Raw genomic sequence first — 12,436 nt, 5'->3', positions numbered from 1 at the left:
TAGAAATGAAAAGTTTATTGTTTTATAAGCTAAATATTAGGCTTTCTCTGTGGATACAACTGACATGAGCAAGCTGTTGCTGGGATATTCTATTAATTTTAATTGTGTTTTTAAAGACATTGTTGTATATGGACATTGAATGATTCTAAAATAAAAAGTATAATGTGTAATTGAAACCACTAATTTATTCCAGTATTGCGAGGTTCTGAATGAAGCTTAACTGACTAGTTTAATCGTCCGGACACGCCCATTTAATCACGTGACTGAAAACGGGGCGTTCCGAGCTGTGACGTCACTCCGCGGACGCGCTTTCTCATTTAGATGACTAGTGAGTGAATTTGTATTGAATATTTTATTTGTTTTTCTTGTTATTTTGTGTTAGGGATTAAAAGAGTTAGAACAATATGGAACCAGGGTTTTTACAAGCACAGTTTAAATTAATAAAAATTTACCAGAAGAATCGTTCTCGCGTCTAATCTGTTCGCTTTCCTTAAGAATTTCATCCAGCTTTTTACACCAACTTTTCACTCTTTCCTCGCAATGCTGTACTTTTTCCGGAAATTTTGACATTTCTTTAACTTCTTCATGTGTTACTTTCTTCATCATCGTCTCGCCATCGTCGAATAAATTAATTTCTGTAGCTACTTCTTCACAAACTTTAACGAGAGATATTTATATTGAGATAATTATATCACAATTCATTTGTAATCTAAAATTTTGAAATTTGAGACCAATCTACTGTCTAAAATATTGAGACGAGTCATTACGACAATATTTTGACAATTATAGATCTATAGTCAGTAGTAAATAAGCATTTTTTACCTTTCAAAACACTGCAGAATGATCTCAGACTTGGTAACAGCTGGTTTTTGACCATGGGACAGTTAGCTGCATCATCTTCGCAATCCAAACTCGGATGGGCTAGTGCCTCCATAAAAACATGTTCTATTACTCTTTCGATGGTAGTTACTAAACCTATCCTTTCAGCATCAATAACTCCGCAAAAAAGATCCTGTAAATAAACAAATATTCGATAAATAAGGAATGGAATAATACAACAAATGTAATTACAAACTTACTAACGGAAATATGTAATAAATATATCGATTAATTGAAAAAAAATACTGTTTTTTTAAGAATAAATTTTACTAAATTCCAAAACCTCTAACGAGGGTTAGGGGACTCAAAACCTCACAATCTTTTCAAATATTTATTTCAAAAAAAAAAATTGTTTAAAAATGGGGCAACACGTTTCAATCAGTTACTTTCCATCATTCAAAAAGACAGGCCCAAAAAGACAAAAGTCATGCCTGACTTTTTGGGTACACATCAAGATGTGGAAAAAAAATTGGCGCCGGGAGGCACGTATAGCCATATAAAAAGCCCATACTAAAATATGTTAATAAAAATTTGGTAGGCAGTTCTTTTAGTTTCAAAGTAAAGGCATTTTTCCAATTTTTTTTATCTCAAAAACTGCGACTTTGACTGTTTTGATATTATTACAAATTTTGTTGCAAATATTATTCCTAATCTTAAATTGAAAACCGCGTTTCGCTAGCTACTGTAATTTTGGAGTTACGATTTTTTAAAAATTTTAACCCCCTACCATACCCCCTTACCAACCCCCTACCCCCACCAAAAACTAATGGCCAGATTCTCGGGTGCCACAGTATTTTTGGGCCAAATTTGGTTAAAAAGGGTTTAGCGGTTTTTGAGTTATCGTGTTACAGACGGACAGACAGACAGGTACCATGAAAATATTTTGTATTTATGTCATTTATGACCCAAATAACTGATTTTGAGTGAAATTTAAAAAAAAAATCTTTTTGCCGATCTTAATAGCCTACCATACTTGTTAGTATGGTCGGCTAAAAATTTGCCTCATCTACAAAAGAAAATGTTTCTGGTTGCCATGGTAGTAAGTCAAAATAAAGGCATCTTATTGATTTTAATGATGCTTTGAATTCTGATAAATCATTTAGTCAGGTGCCTATTTTCTCTTACCTTTTGAAACCCCTCTTCGGGCAGCTGCTTGCTACTGTTCGTTCGAAAGATATAAATACAGACACCTGTGAGTCCCACCTCCCAACCGTCAGTCAGAAACAGCCGTTTCTTGTAGATGGGTGTGATGCTAGGATTCAGATTGGCTCTGCTGGTACTGGCTTGGAGCTGTCGACTGATGCTGGGTTTGCTGGGCTCCGCAGCGGCCATGGCTTCGGTGTCCAGCATGTCCTGGTAGAACCACATCAGCTTGGTCTTCATGTGGGGCAGGAAGAGTTGATTGATTTCGTCTAGCTAAATATTTAAACTATTTATTAGCGAATATTATTAATAAATATGACATTATGATAATAAAAAAAATAATATAATAAAAAACTTGTAAGTGTTTTTAAAACTAAATAACGGTAATATCCTCTAAAATTTAAACATTTTTACCTATAACATGTTTGCTAAAGCTTATAGGTTAAGCTTTACGGTAGTAAGCTAAAACCTATAATTTTTAGTAAGGCAGGGCGCCCACCGAAGTAACGTGTTTTACAACATGGCGTATGATCTAGCAAGTGGCATGCATCTGACGTGCTACATCAAACTGAACCAACGTAAACAAATTACAAGAACACACCAAAGTGACAAAGCGAGCAACGCGCATGTCGTGACACGTGGCATGTCATGCGACTGCATTTGATCGTTCAACTTTGTGGCAAGTGAAAAAATGCGTAAACATCTAGAAATAATAAGAAAATACAGCAAATTGGTCGAATGAATTTATCCTTATCATTTACTCTGATAAATGTTTAAATAAACTTTTCAAATTTCAATCCTTCATATTTTCTCAATGACTCGACCGATTTTCAAAAACGAAGCGGGGAAATATAGAGAATAGAAAGCTCTTTTTATTGCGGCGCCACTTGGCCCCCTTCCCATTTAAAAAAAGTTGGGGGATGACACCCCCGCTTAGAGGGTTGAATATTATGCAATCATTTTTGGGGCAAAAGTTGTCCCCCTCACCAACAAAATTGACGTGTTTTTGGATTTTTTGAAAAAAAAATATCCTGGCCGTTATGTCTTGCGGAACGTTTTCGATGGGCCACCCTGTATATTCGTAGAAAGCAAAATTTTTTATATGTTATCATGATGGACTTTTTCTTGTAGAACATTTGGTTAATTTTAGTATTAATTTTAGTTCTGTAATTTCATAATACATTGATGAACATATAAGTATCTAATTTGGTCCCCAATTGTATCTCTAAAACATTAATTAACCATGGTAGAGATCAACTTCTAGGTTTAAACCCTCTCTGCTAGAGTAACTTCCAACAGATAATAACAATATGATTTTTCAATGATAGTAACATTCCAAAAACAATAAACAGTAATTTATATCGTCTGTCGATTAAGATAAAAGCATACTTTTAATGCTAAAATTCTTAAGCTTTATTGTCTTGTTCTAAAGCGAATAAAGATGAATGAAAAAACAAACTATCGAGAAAAATAGTTTTGCTAGAAACTGTTTAAAAAATCTTTAAAATCGGCCAAATAAAACAAAATACATTGAATTATAAATTACTTAAAAATTTTAAGGTGATCATTTCAAGGTGTCAATTTAATCGGACGGATCTCTTAAAACATTCCTAAAGAACGAAACAACAAGAGAATAAAAAATTCTAGTAAAAAAGCAAAATGAAAGAGTATGCAAAGTGGTTTATTTCTTACTATCCAACTATTAACCATTACAGAAAAACTAGTAGTATTACCATATCTCCTTCAAAAACGTGATCCATGATCTCGTGCCTAGGTAATCCGGTGGCATCCATGAGGATTTGGAAGGTGAACTCCAATCTAGGGTCCATCTCCCCTCTCCTCGCCTTTCGTTCGCATTCTTCCCTTCTTCGCTGTTAACAACATCATTTAGTTAAAATATTAAATTAACACAACAATTAAATATACTGCTTAAACAGCCTCATTCCATTTGAAAACATTGAGTTATGATTAAAATTACAATTCGCTCATCTTTTAATCGGCCTGGAAAAGATACGAAAAATATTAGAAAATCTAATTTATTTTTCCAAAGCTCTTTGATTAAAAATTAGTGGTTTTAACACAGCCATGGCACTCCAGATTGAAATTTAAAATACTATTTTTTAACTGAAAATGTCAAAAGTTGACATATAAGATGTTATTCTATACAAAATATCATTTTGTATCAAATAAAGTAAAAAACTCTAAGAGTACCACTTAAAAATCAAAAGTAGTTATTTCCGCTAAAACAGGAAGTGACCGAAAATCGAATATGTCAATCAATTCCGATTTATGTCCTATACTAACACACCAAATATCGTTTTTATCTCAAAAATTAAAAGTTATAGGGGTGAGCCAGTATGAGAGCCAGGGATTTTCAAATTTGACTTTCAACATTGAGATCTCGGAAACGAAAAGAGATACAGGGTGGTTCAAACAAATTAGCCTGTCGATAAGATCAACGATAATCAGTCAAGTAGTTCACCTTGCCTTTGTCATTTACAAATATGCTAGAAGAACCGAAATTTCCGGTTTTTAAAACTTAATATGGCAAAAAATGTTACCAACTAGATCAAATCATCCACTGAAATATGAAGTAAACGTGATATTTATATTTATACAGTGTAGCATTTTTTATTTCCTTTAATAAAATTGAATTTAAAAATCTATTTTTATTTAAATTTCTTAGTATTGGCGCCATCTATTTGCTAGATGCCAAAGATACCAAACTCCATTTGTTACAGCTCACTTGTTTCGATATTTAATTTTTATTAGCGCATCTATTCGCTAGACGTCAAACTTCATTTCGTACAGTTTACTTGTCTTGTTTATTAGCGCCATCTATTCGCTATATGCCAAACTTCCTTAATTGCATTTCACTTGTCTGAATCTCACTTCGCTGTGGATTGCGATTTTCTGTTCTAATGATTTCGATCATATGATATCACTTTTTTCTCTCTCTTTTTCTTTCTTTCTGGGAATTTGGATCTGAAAAAGACGCGTGTGTCGGCGTCCGACAAATTTTCCAGTGAAAAGCACTCTGAATCCACTTTTCGATTTCGATTGCATGGGTATCCGATTTGGAGATTTGAAAACCTTGTAAAGTATGCAATTCAGAGTATAGATCGTATTTGTTTGGTTTCTTCTTGGAATGATCACCGTAAGTTTATCCGCCATTTTATATAGCCCTATCTAACTAAATTTTATTTCAGTTATTTCCGTTTGTTATTTCGTTTACTTGAGTATTTAATTACTGGTTTGGATCGGCATATGGTTTGAATATATTTATGTAAAGCTGATTTTCAGACCGTAAGTTGTTTTTTTTATTGAGTATCTGTCCTGAGAACTATTTTTTATTTATAGAGTAACTACCACATCGTACTCAGTAACTACCACATGGTACTCAGTAACTACCACAGTAACTACCACATGGTACTCAGTAACTACCACATGGTACTCAGTAACTATCACATGGTACTCAGTAACTACAACATGGTACTCAGTAATTACCACATGACCTTAAGACAGTGTTCCTGACATTACAATCGTTCTTTTGGCTGATATCGAAGACTTCTCCTGCCATAGTCATCTGCATCCACTTCTGTTAGTCTGGAGAATACCTAACTACCTGTTTACATCATAAGAAACTATATACAGATAAGTCTCTCTTAAGTTTGATACACAAGGTACGCTTTTATTTTATAATTTTTGAGACAACAGATTTAATAACCTGGTAAATTATCACTATTTATCCCACATATTGTTGTCAAAATTATTTTTTATTTAACATTATAAGTTATAATTTGATTCGTACAGTAGACTCTTACTTAGCTATGATATTTTATATGAAAATTATTAACACGTATCCATTTTAAAGGTTTTTGTACACGACATGTTTCGAAACATCATCGTATTGAGACATACATAAATTTCACCTGTTTTTATATTAAGTAGCTTACTTAGTTCAAAGAATACAGTTACTAAATTCGAATCTATTTAAAATAACTTGCGGTTTTATTGGGATCACTGTGACTAATTGATGATACTTGTGTTCGTTTTCAATAAATGTTTAATGTAGGATAGTTATTTCTGACTTTTATTCCTGATAAACATAATAGACCCTTACAGCTGTTGATTACTTTATTTTAGCTATGTTATGATATCGTATTTTTCTTTTTGGTTTCTTACTTTACCACTCTCATAAACAAAGTAAGTGGCGCCTTTTTTCACTGTCTTTGACCATACCTATTTGAACTCTTAACATCAATATTTAAATCTCTGCAGCCTATATATTATCATTTTTTTATTTTAATATTTAACAACATTAGAAAGTCACTGTGAGTCAGAAGCCTTACCTACGAACCCAGCTTTCCTCTAACCCTGAGCAACGGATTTTTTTTTCATTCTATTTGAGTAACGACAGAAAAGTCGTCACAACAGACTGGACCACCGTAGTAGTAACATAGGCAGAACCGGACGAATTAGCGTATACCCGTCCGCCGGATAAAAAGCAGGCGAAAAAATGCGATAAAATAAAAATAGGTAGATATGTGATAAGACTGTTATAGAATTTGTATTTATTCGTGTTTTAATAGCCAAAACGAATACATAGATTCTCGCTACACCTCTCGTGTAAAATTTATTTTTTAAGTAAAATAATGGATGTTTACGAAGTTCGTGAGAAAATTCAAATTGTAAATTGTAAAATGGTATTTCGAAAATAGGTCTTATCGGGATATACAAACAATTTTTCCACAAACTTTTGTAAAAAGGCCAATTCCATCTTTACCTACTATATCAAGAGTTATTAATAATTTTGAAACACATGGGTGCGTGTCCGCACAAAAACACAAAATGCCTGATTAATGAAGAACAGGAGTTAAAGCAAGTGTTTGGGGTGGTTTTGTAGGGGAGCATATGATTGGTCCATTTTTTATAAAGGGTAATTTAACTGTTGCAAAGTATTTGGACTTGTTACAGCAGCAGATTGTCGCTAGAATTCGTGAGTTATTGGCAGAAAGATTCCACAATGTCTGTTTCAACAAGATGGTTGCCCTGCCCACAATACCCGTATTGTTCAAGAATATTTGAACAATACTTTCCCCAACCGTTTAATTAGTGAACATGGAACTATTTTGTGGCCCGCTAGATTACCAGATCTTTCTCCCAATGATTTCTTTTTGTAGGGTTATGTAAAATCCAAAGTGTATGGTCATAATAGAGCTAATAATCTGGATGAGCTTCAAGTAAAAATATGAGAGGCTTTCCAAACTATTAGCCCTAATATGTTAGCCAATGTCAAACGGGGATTTTACGACCGCCTAGGCTTCTGTTCAAAAAGACGGTGGTCTTTTTGAACACTTGTTATAATTTTTTTTTTATTTAGAGTTTAGTTTCTTTCGGGTTAAGAGAATTTATTTATTTTTAATTTTGGCTTGTAAACACACTCAAATAATAAATATTTAAGTATTTTTATTTTAAATGTTACCTTAAGTGAAGGTAAACACTTAAAATGAAAATAATAAATACTCGGCACTCCTCGCGTCGTATTCCTAGTCTGTCACGACCGACCCGTCCAAGTACAACTGCAACTGCGTACTGCCTGACCAGCCGACTAGCCGGCAGTGAATCTCTAGTATGAACGCAAATCGGGTAAACGTAAATTCGTCCGGCAACTTGCTATCTTACTAGTAGCCTGGTCTTCTCTGTATAAATATCGTGCCTCGTTGCATTGTTTGCTTCCTGGTTTTTTTTGTGTTTTGGGATCGGTTTCATCGCTTTCTAATGCCTTACCGTACTGATGAAGCCTGAAGGCAGTTACATCAGTATACACTAGTGTAGGTGTGGTTGTGTGAGTGTGCGTGTCTGCACTGGTGTATACGGTTACGAGTTGTTGAGGGCTGAGCCGTTTAATCTTTTTCTTCTTTTTTATATTTATATATTTAGACTCAAATAGTAGACCATTTGAAAATGATTCATTTTTGAGCAGTTTTTTTGTCGCTCTTTTGTGAGCAATCATTCTCTTTTTTATAAATTTAAGTAATTTGCACATAAATACAAAGAGTATATGAAAATTTTATATTCTCTAAAAAATATAGAAAGCGACAACTTTCAAATCTTTCAATTAGCAGTAAGTAGTTTAGGCTTTAGAATATTGTGGCGGATTTATAACAAGTTGTAATGATATCGTAGTTATACAGGGTGTTTCAAAAAACATGTGCCATCTCTCGTGGGGAGGTTCCTCACGTAAAAATAAGATTAATTTCTCATATCAACATAGGTCGGATTCCGCTTTGTTTCGTAGCTAGAGGGTGTTAAAGTCTTAATATTTTTTTGACTTATTATAATTTTTTTCAAGTTCTTTTAGCGTCTCGAATGAAATTTTGAGGGTAAAAGTTAATATAAATGCGACATATTTTAAAGGTAAAAAAGTGTCTACATATTTACGACGGACGTGCATATGGGTTATCAGTTATCACTGAAATATATTTAAAAAAAATTATGTATATTTTATACTTTCCTATAAACATAGGTATGGAGAGGCATAGTTTTAGAGTTACAGGATGTTATTTTTTTTTTAATTAGGTTTTTTGTAATTATTTTAAATACCATTATTTTTTATTTGAAATTGCTGTAGGTTGGACTAATAGTAATAATAACTAATACTAATAATATTTAATAATAAATTAGGTAAAATATATAATAATTTATTCATTTTATTTTTATTTTAATTTTATTATTTGAGATTAATAAAATTGCGTTTATCTCATCAAGGAACCCGAATTCAACAAAATATCAAGAGATAACTTTTAATTGGCATTAAACGGCCTACACAATTTTGATATCAAAAGAAAAAAGTCAGTGGCGCGCATGTTTTTTTTTTCATCACGTCTCTGATGAATTTATTCGACACTTTTTTAACATTAAAATATGTAGCACTTACAAAATGTAACTTTTACCCCCAAAATTTCATTCGAATCACTAAAAGTACTTGGAAGAAAATTATAATAAACCGAAAGATTATTAAGATTTTAACACCCTGTAACTACGAAACAAAGCAGAATCGGATCTATGTTGATATCAAAAATAAATCTTATTTTTACCTGAGGAATCTCCCAACGAGGGATGGCACATGTTTTTTGAAACACCCTGTATAAATTAAAGACTTATACCTATCCAGTCATAAAGTTCATTTGTCTCTAAATATAATTCTTTGTTTCAAATAATTTTATCAGCAAATCTTTATAATTTAGTTTATTTTTATAATTAAGAATATTTTTAGCAAAGCTTATGTTAAAGTTAGCTATTGTATTTTGGATTATTTACCAGTTATTGACGTTTGTTATTAAAACATGTTTTAAAATTATGAGATTGAGTTATTTGAAAATAAACAAGTAATATTACCATAAGCAAGTCATCTGAACTAGTTTCATCGGAATCCGCCGTTTCATCATCAGTCGATTGCTGAACTACTTTCAACGAATGGACAAACATTTTCTTCACCCTTCAACTACGCTGCCCTTATCCAGTTTGATTTATTTTATTTTGTAACATTTTCACTGCAAATTTTGCGGCTTCTTTAGTTTCACTTTCATTTTCGAAATGCGATCGTGCAGAACGTGCACCAAGGTATAACCCGATATGCGTTTTAAGACACTCTAAATGAGCTTAAAGTGTTCCTATTCGTTTTATATCGCCCTTTGGCCGTGCCAGGCCGTATCAATCTTCGGGCGAAAAAAAGGAAGAAAAAGAGCCGTTTTGCGTGTTGATGGTTTTCCATGTGTGTGATTTTTAAAAGTATCGGTGAAAAGTTTATAATCTTTAGTTTGGATCTAGTTTCTTAGGAACCACCGTGCCGTTTCTGTCCTTTGGAAATCGATAATAAGGTTTTTTCTAATTTTAGAAAAATATTTTTATAATTTTAAAATTTTAATTTTAATGCAATAGACACACTTTCTATATAATAAGTATTATACTGGGTGATGGCACCTTAAATGTTATTCATCGGTATCTCGGATAATGCGTAAGATACAAATTTTGATTTTTCTTTCCGAGGTTTTTGACAAAAAAATATTGAACAAAGATTGTTTTAAAGGCATTTCTGGAAGAAAGTTTTGGTTTTAAAAACAAATGAAATAAAAATACAAGACTAACTAGTGTAGACATTATTGAAAGTCAATTTACACACCTTAAAATGTTTTAGACCACGACCGTAAAAATACGGCTGTGTAAGTAACAGTTATTAAAGAAAGAAAACTTGTCAACTGCTTCTAGACATTCACTGTCTATGGCCAATAAGGATAATAGATTAACTAATTACTGTATATAGAAAACCATCGAAAACAATGCAGTATTTTAGCCTCTAACTTACCAATCTCCCACTTACCAACACGAGTTTAACCAAGGGTCATCAAGGTTAAATAGTGAAAGATTAGTTATGTAATGACATAGAAATCTTCTAATTCAGGACCACGCAGTGTTAAAAAATATTTGGCATCAAAGAAAATTGCAGAAGAAAGGCAAGTAAAAAGATGGTGCATTCCACTAAAACTTGGCCATCAAAATGTATAAAGACTGTTCAGCCATAGTTCACAGTTACGTCATCATTATTTGTCAAATATGAGGTTTAGGATGTGTCTGAAGTCAGTTCATATTGTTTATTTCGGCATTTATTCATTTTTTCTTGAACTCTTCATCAGTTACGATCCCTTTAATTCCAATCTTTTGGACTGTTGAAATTCTTATTTCTAAAGCATCAACAACTCGGTATATTATTTAAAAGCGCTATCAATTTGTGTTTTACATAGGAATATTACACATTTGCATTGTACTTACTTCATACACAGCGTCCACGGGCAAGAGTGTTCTACCAACGTCTCTTTGTCAAAAAAATAATTTATGTTTTCTTAGCAATGAGCTTTTGTTCGTTTTGATTATATCTTTGAGGCATTTTTGCAATAAAAAATTGAAATTTGTTTTACAGCAACAATTAGATTTTAATTTTGGCATTGATCGATGTCCGTCAATAAAATTATAACCTCAAATCAAATGACAATGACTGTTATACAAAAAAAATGCCGTAATGACGTCACTAATCACTTTTATCTGATTGGCAAGCGATTGAGAAAGTTTGACATTATATGACGTGACCAAGACCTGACTTTGAACGATGGCTGAACATTCTATACCATTCCTCGCTACACAGTCGAAAGAAAAGTCGCACACCACAGGTGTTATATATTTCAATATATACCTAATATAACGTATATGATAAATTTATAATTAAATATATTGTTATTATTAAGTTATAAACTAATCATATGTTATATTATTGGACATATACGGGGTAAGTCAAAATTATATCTTTTATTTTTTTAACTGCTTCAAATGACACACTCAGACTATTTTACCTACCTACATAATCAAGGGTGTTGGCAAGGGCGGGCAGCTACCACCCACCCCTTCTAAAGATTCAAAAATTGCTTCAAAAGCCAAGATTTCAAGAAATTTACAGAAAATCCACGAAGATTTTGTTACACTGAACTTACTTTACATATCTATCATATTTTTTTAATAGATACAATAATTTTGTTTAAAAATTTGATTTGCCATACTCCCAATTTATAGTTTCTTCACCCTCCAGTTGCATCAACTTAGCCCATTTAGGCTATTAACTGGCCTATGCCCTTGTATATAACATAGTTTTTTCAAATTTTATGTTTTGTTAAGTGATTTATACCGGGTGCATCTCAAAAGTGGCTCAGCCCCTATAACTTTTTTATTTTTTTAGATAAAACAACGAGATTTGGTATGTTAGTATATGACATAAATTAGGATTGATTGTCATATTCAGTTGCTTCCCGTAACTTCCGGTTTCACCGGAAATTTCTACAACTTTTGATTTTTAAATGTCATCCTTGGTATTTTTTTATTTTATTCGATAAAAAATGACACTCTGAATAGAATGACAACTTTTGACATTTTCGTATATGGTTTATTTGAAGTTGTAACATACGGTTCATAACGACAGTTTGACTCGAAATATCCAGTGTGGTATCAAATTATTCGTAAAAAATGCTTTTTCCAAATATGCTAATGAACCACCCTCGTTACATTTGAAAAAATTGAGATATGATTAAAAATACGATTTGGGAATCTTTTAACCGGCCAGGATAAGACACTAAAATCATTAGACGATCAAATCTATTTTTCCAAAGCTCCTTAATTAAAAATTAGTCTTTTTAACATATCCTTGATACTCTACTCTCTTCAAACGAAAATGTCAAAAGTTGACATATGGAATGTCATTCTATTCAGAGTATCATTTTCTATTGAATAGAAAGTAAAAAAATACTGACGGTGCCATTTAAAAATAAAAAGTTGTAGTCATTTCCGGTGAAACAGGAATTGACCGAAA

At 32.4% G+C, this 12,436-nt stretch overlaps 1 protein-coding gene across 1 annotated transcript in view; it reads right to left on the bottom strand.

Moving 5' to 3' along the window:
* The window catches only part of LOC115887460 (dynein heavy chain 5, axonemal), a 109,100-nt gene extending 99,587 nt beyond the window's left edge, over positions 1-9,513 (bottom strand). The window contains exons 1-5 of the mRNA XM_030906895.1: positions 9,424-9,513; positions 3,756-3,893; positions 2,005-2,295; positions 823-1,012; positions 453-656 (exon numbers count right to left, since the gene is read on the bottom strand). Of these exons, the coding sequence (XP_030762755.1) occupies positions 453-656; positions 823-1,012; positions 2,005-2,295; positions 3,756-3,893; positions 9,424-9,513 (913 nt within the window). The remainder of the gene's footprint in view (positions 1-452; positions 657-822; positions 1,013-2,004; positions 2,296-3,755; positions 3,894-9,423) is intronic.
* Between the last annotated feature and the right edge of the window lie 2,923 nt (positions 9,514-12,436).

The sequence above is a fragment of the Sitophilus oryzae genome, unplaced genomic scaffold (genome assembly GCF_002938485.1).
Source record: "Sitophilus oryzae breed Bouriz unplaced genomic scaffold, Soryzae_2.0 scaffold_576_pilon_pilon, whole genome shotgun sequence".
NCBI classification, from domain to species: Eukaryota; Metazoa; Arthropoda; class Insecta; order Coleoptera; family Curculionidae; genus Sitophilus; species Sitophilus oryzae.
The sequence above is the reverse complement of the archived record's forward strand: the minus strand, read 5'-3'. Positions and strand labels throughout refer to the sequence as shown.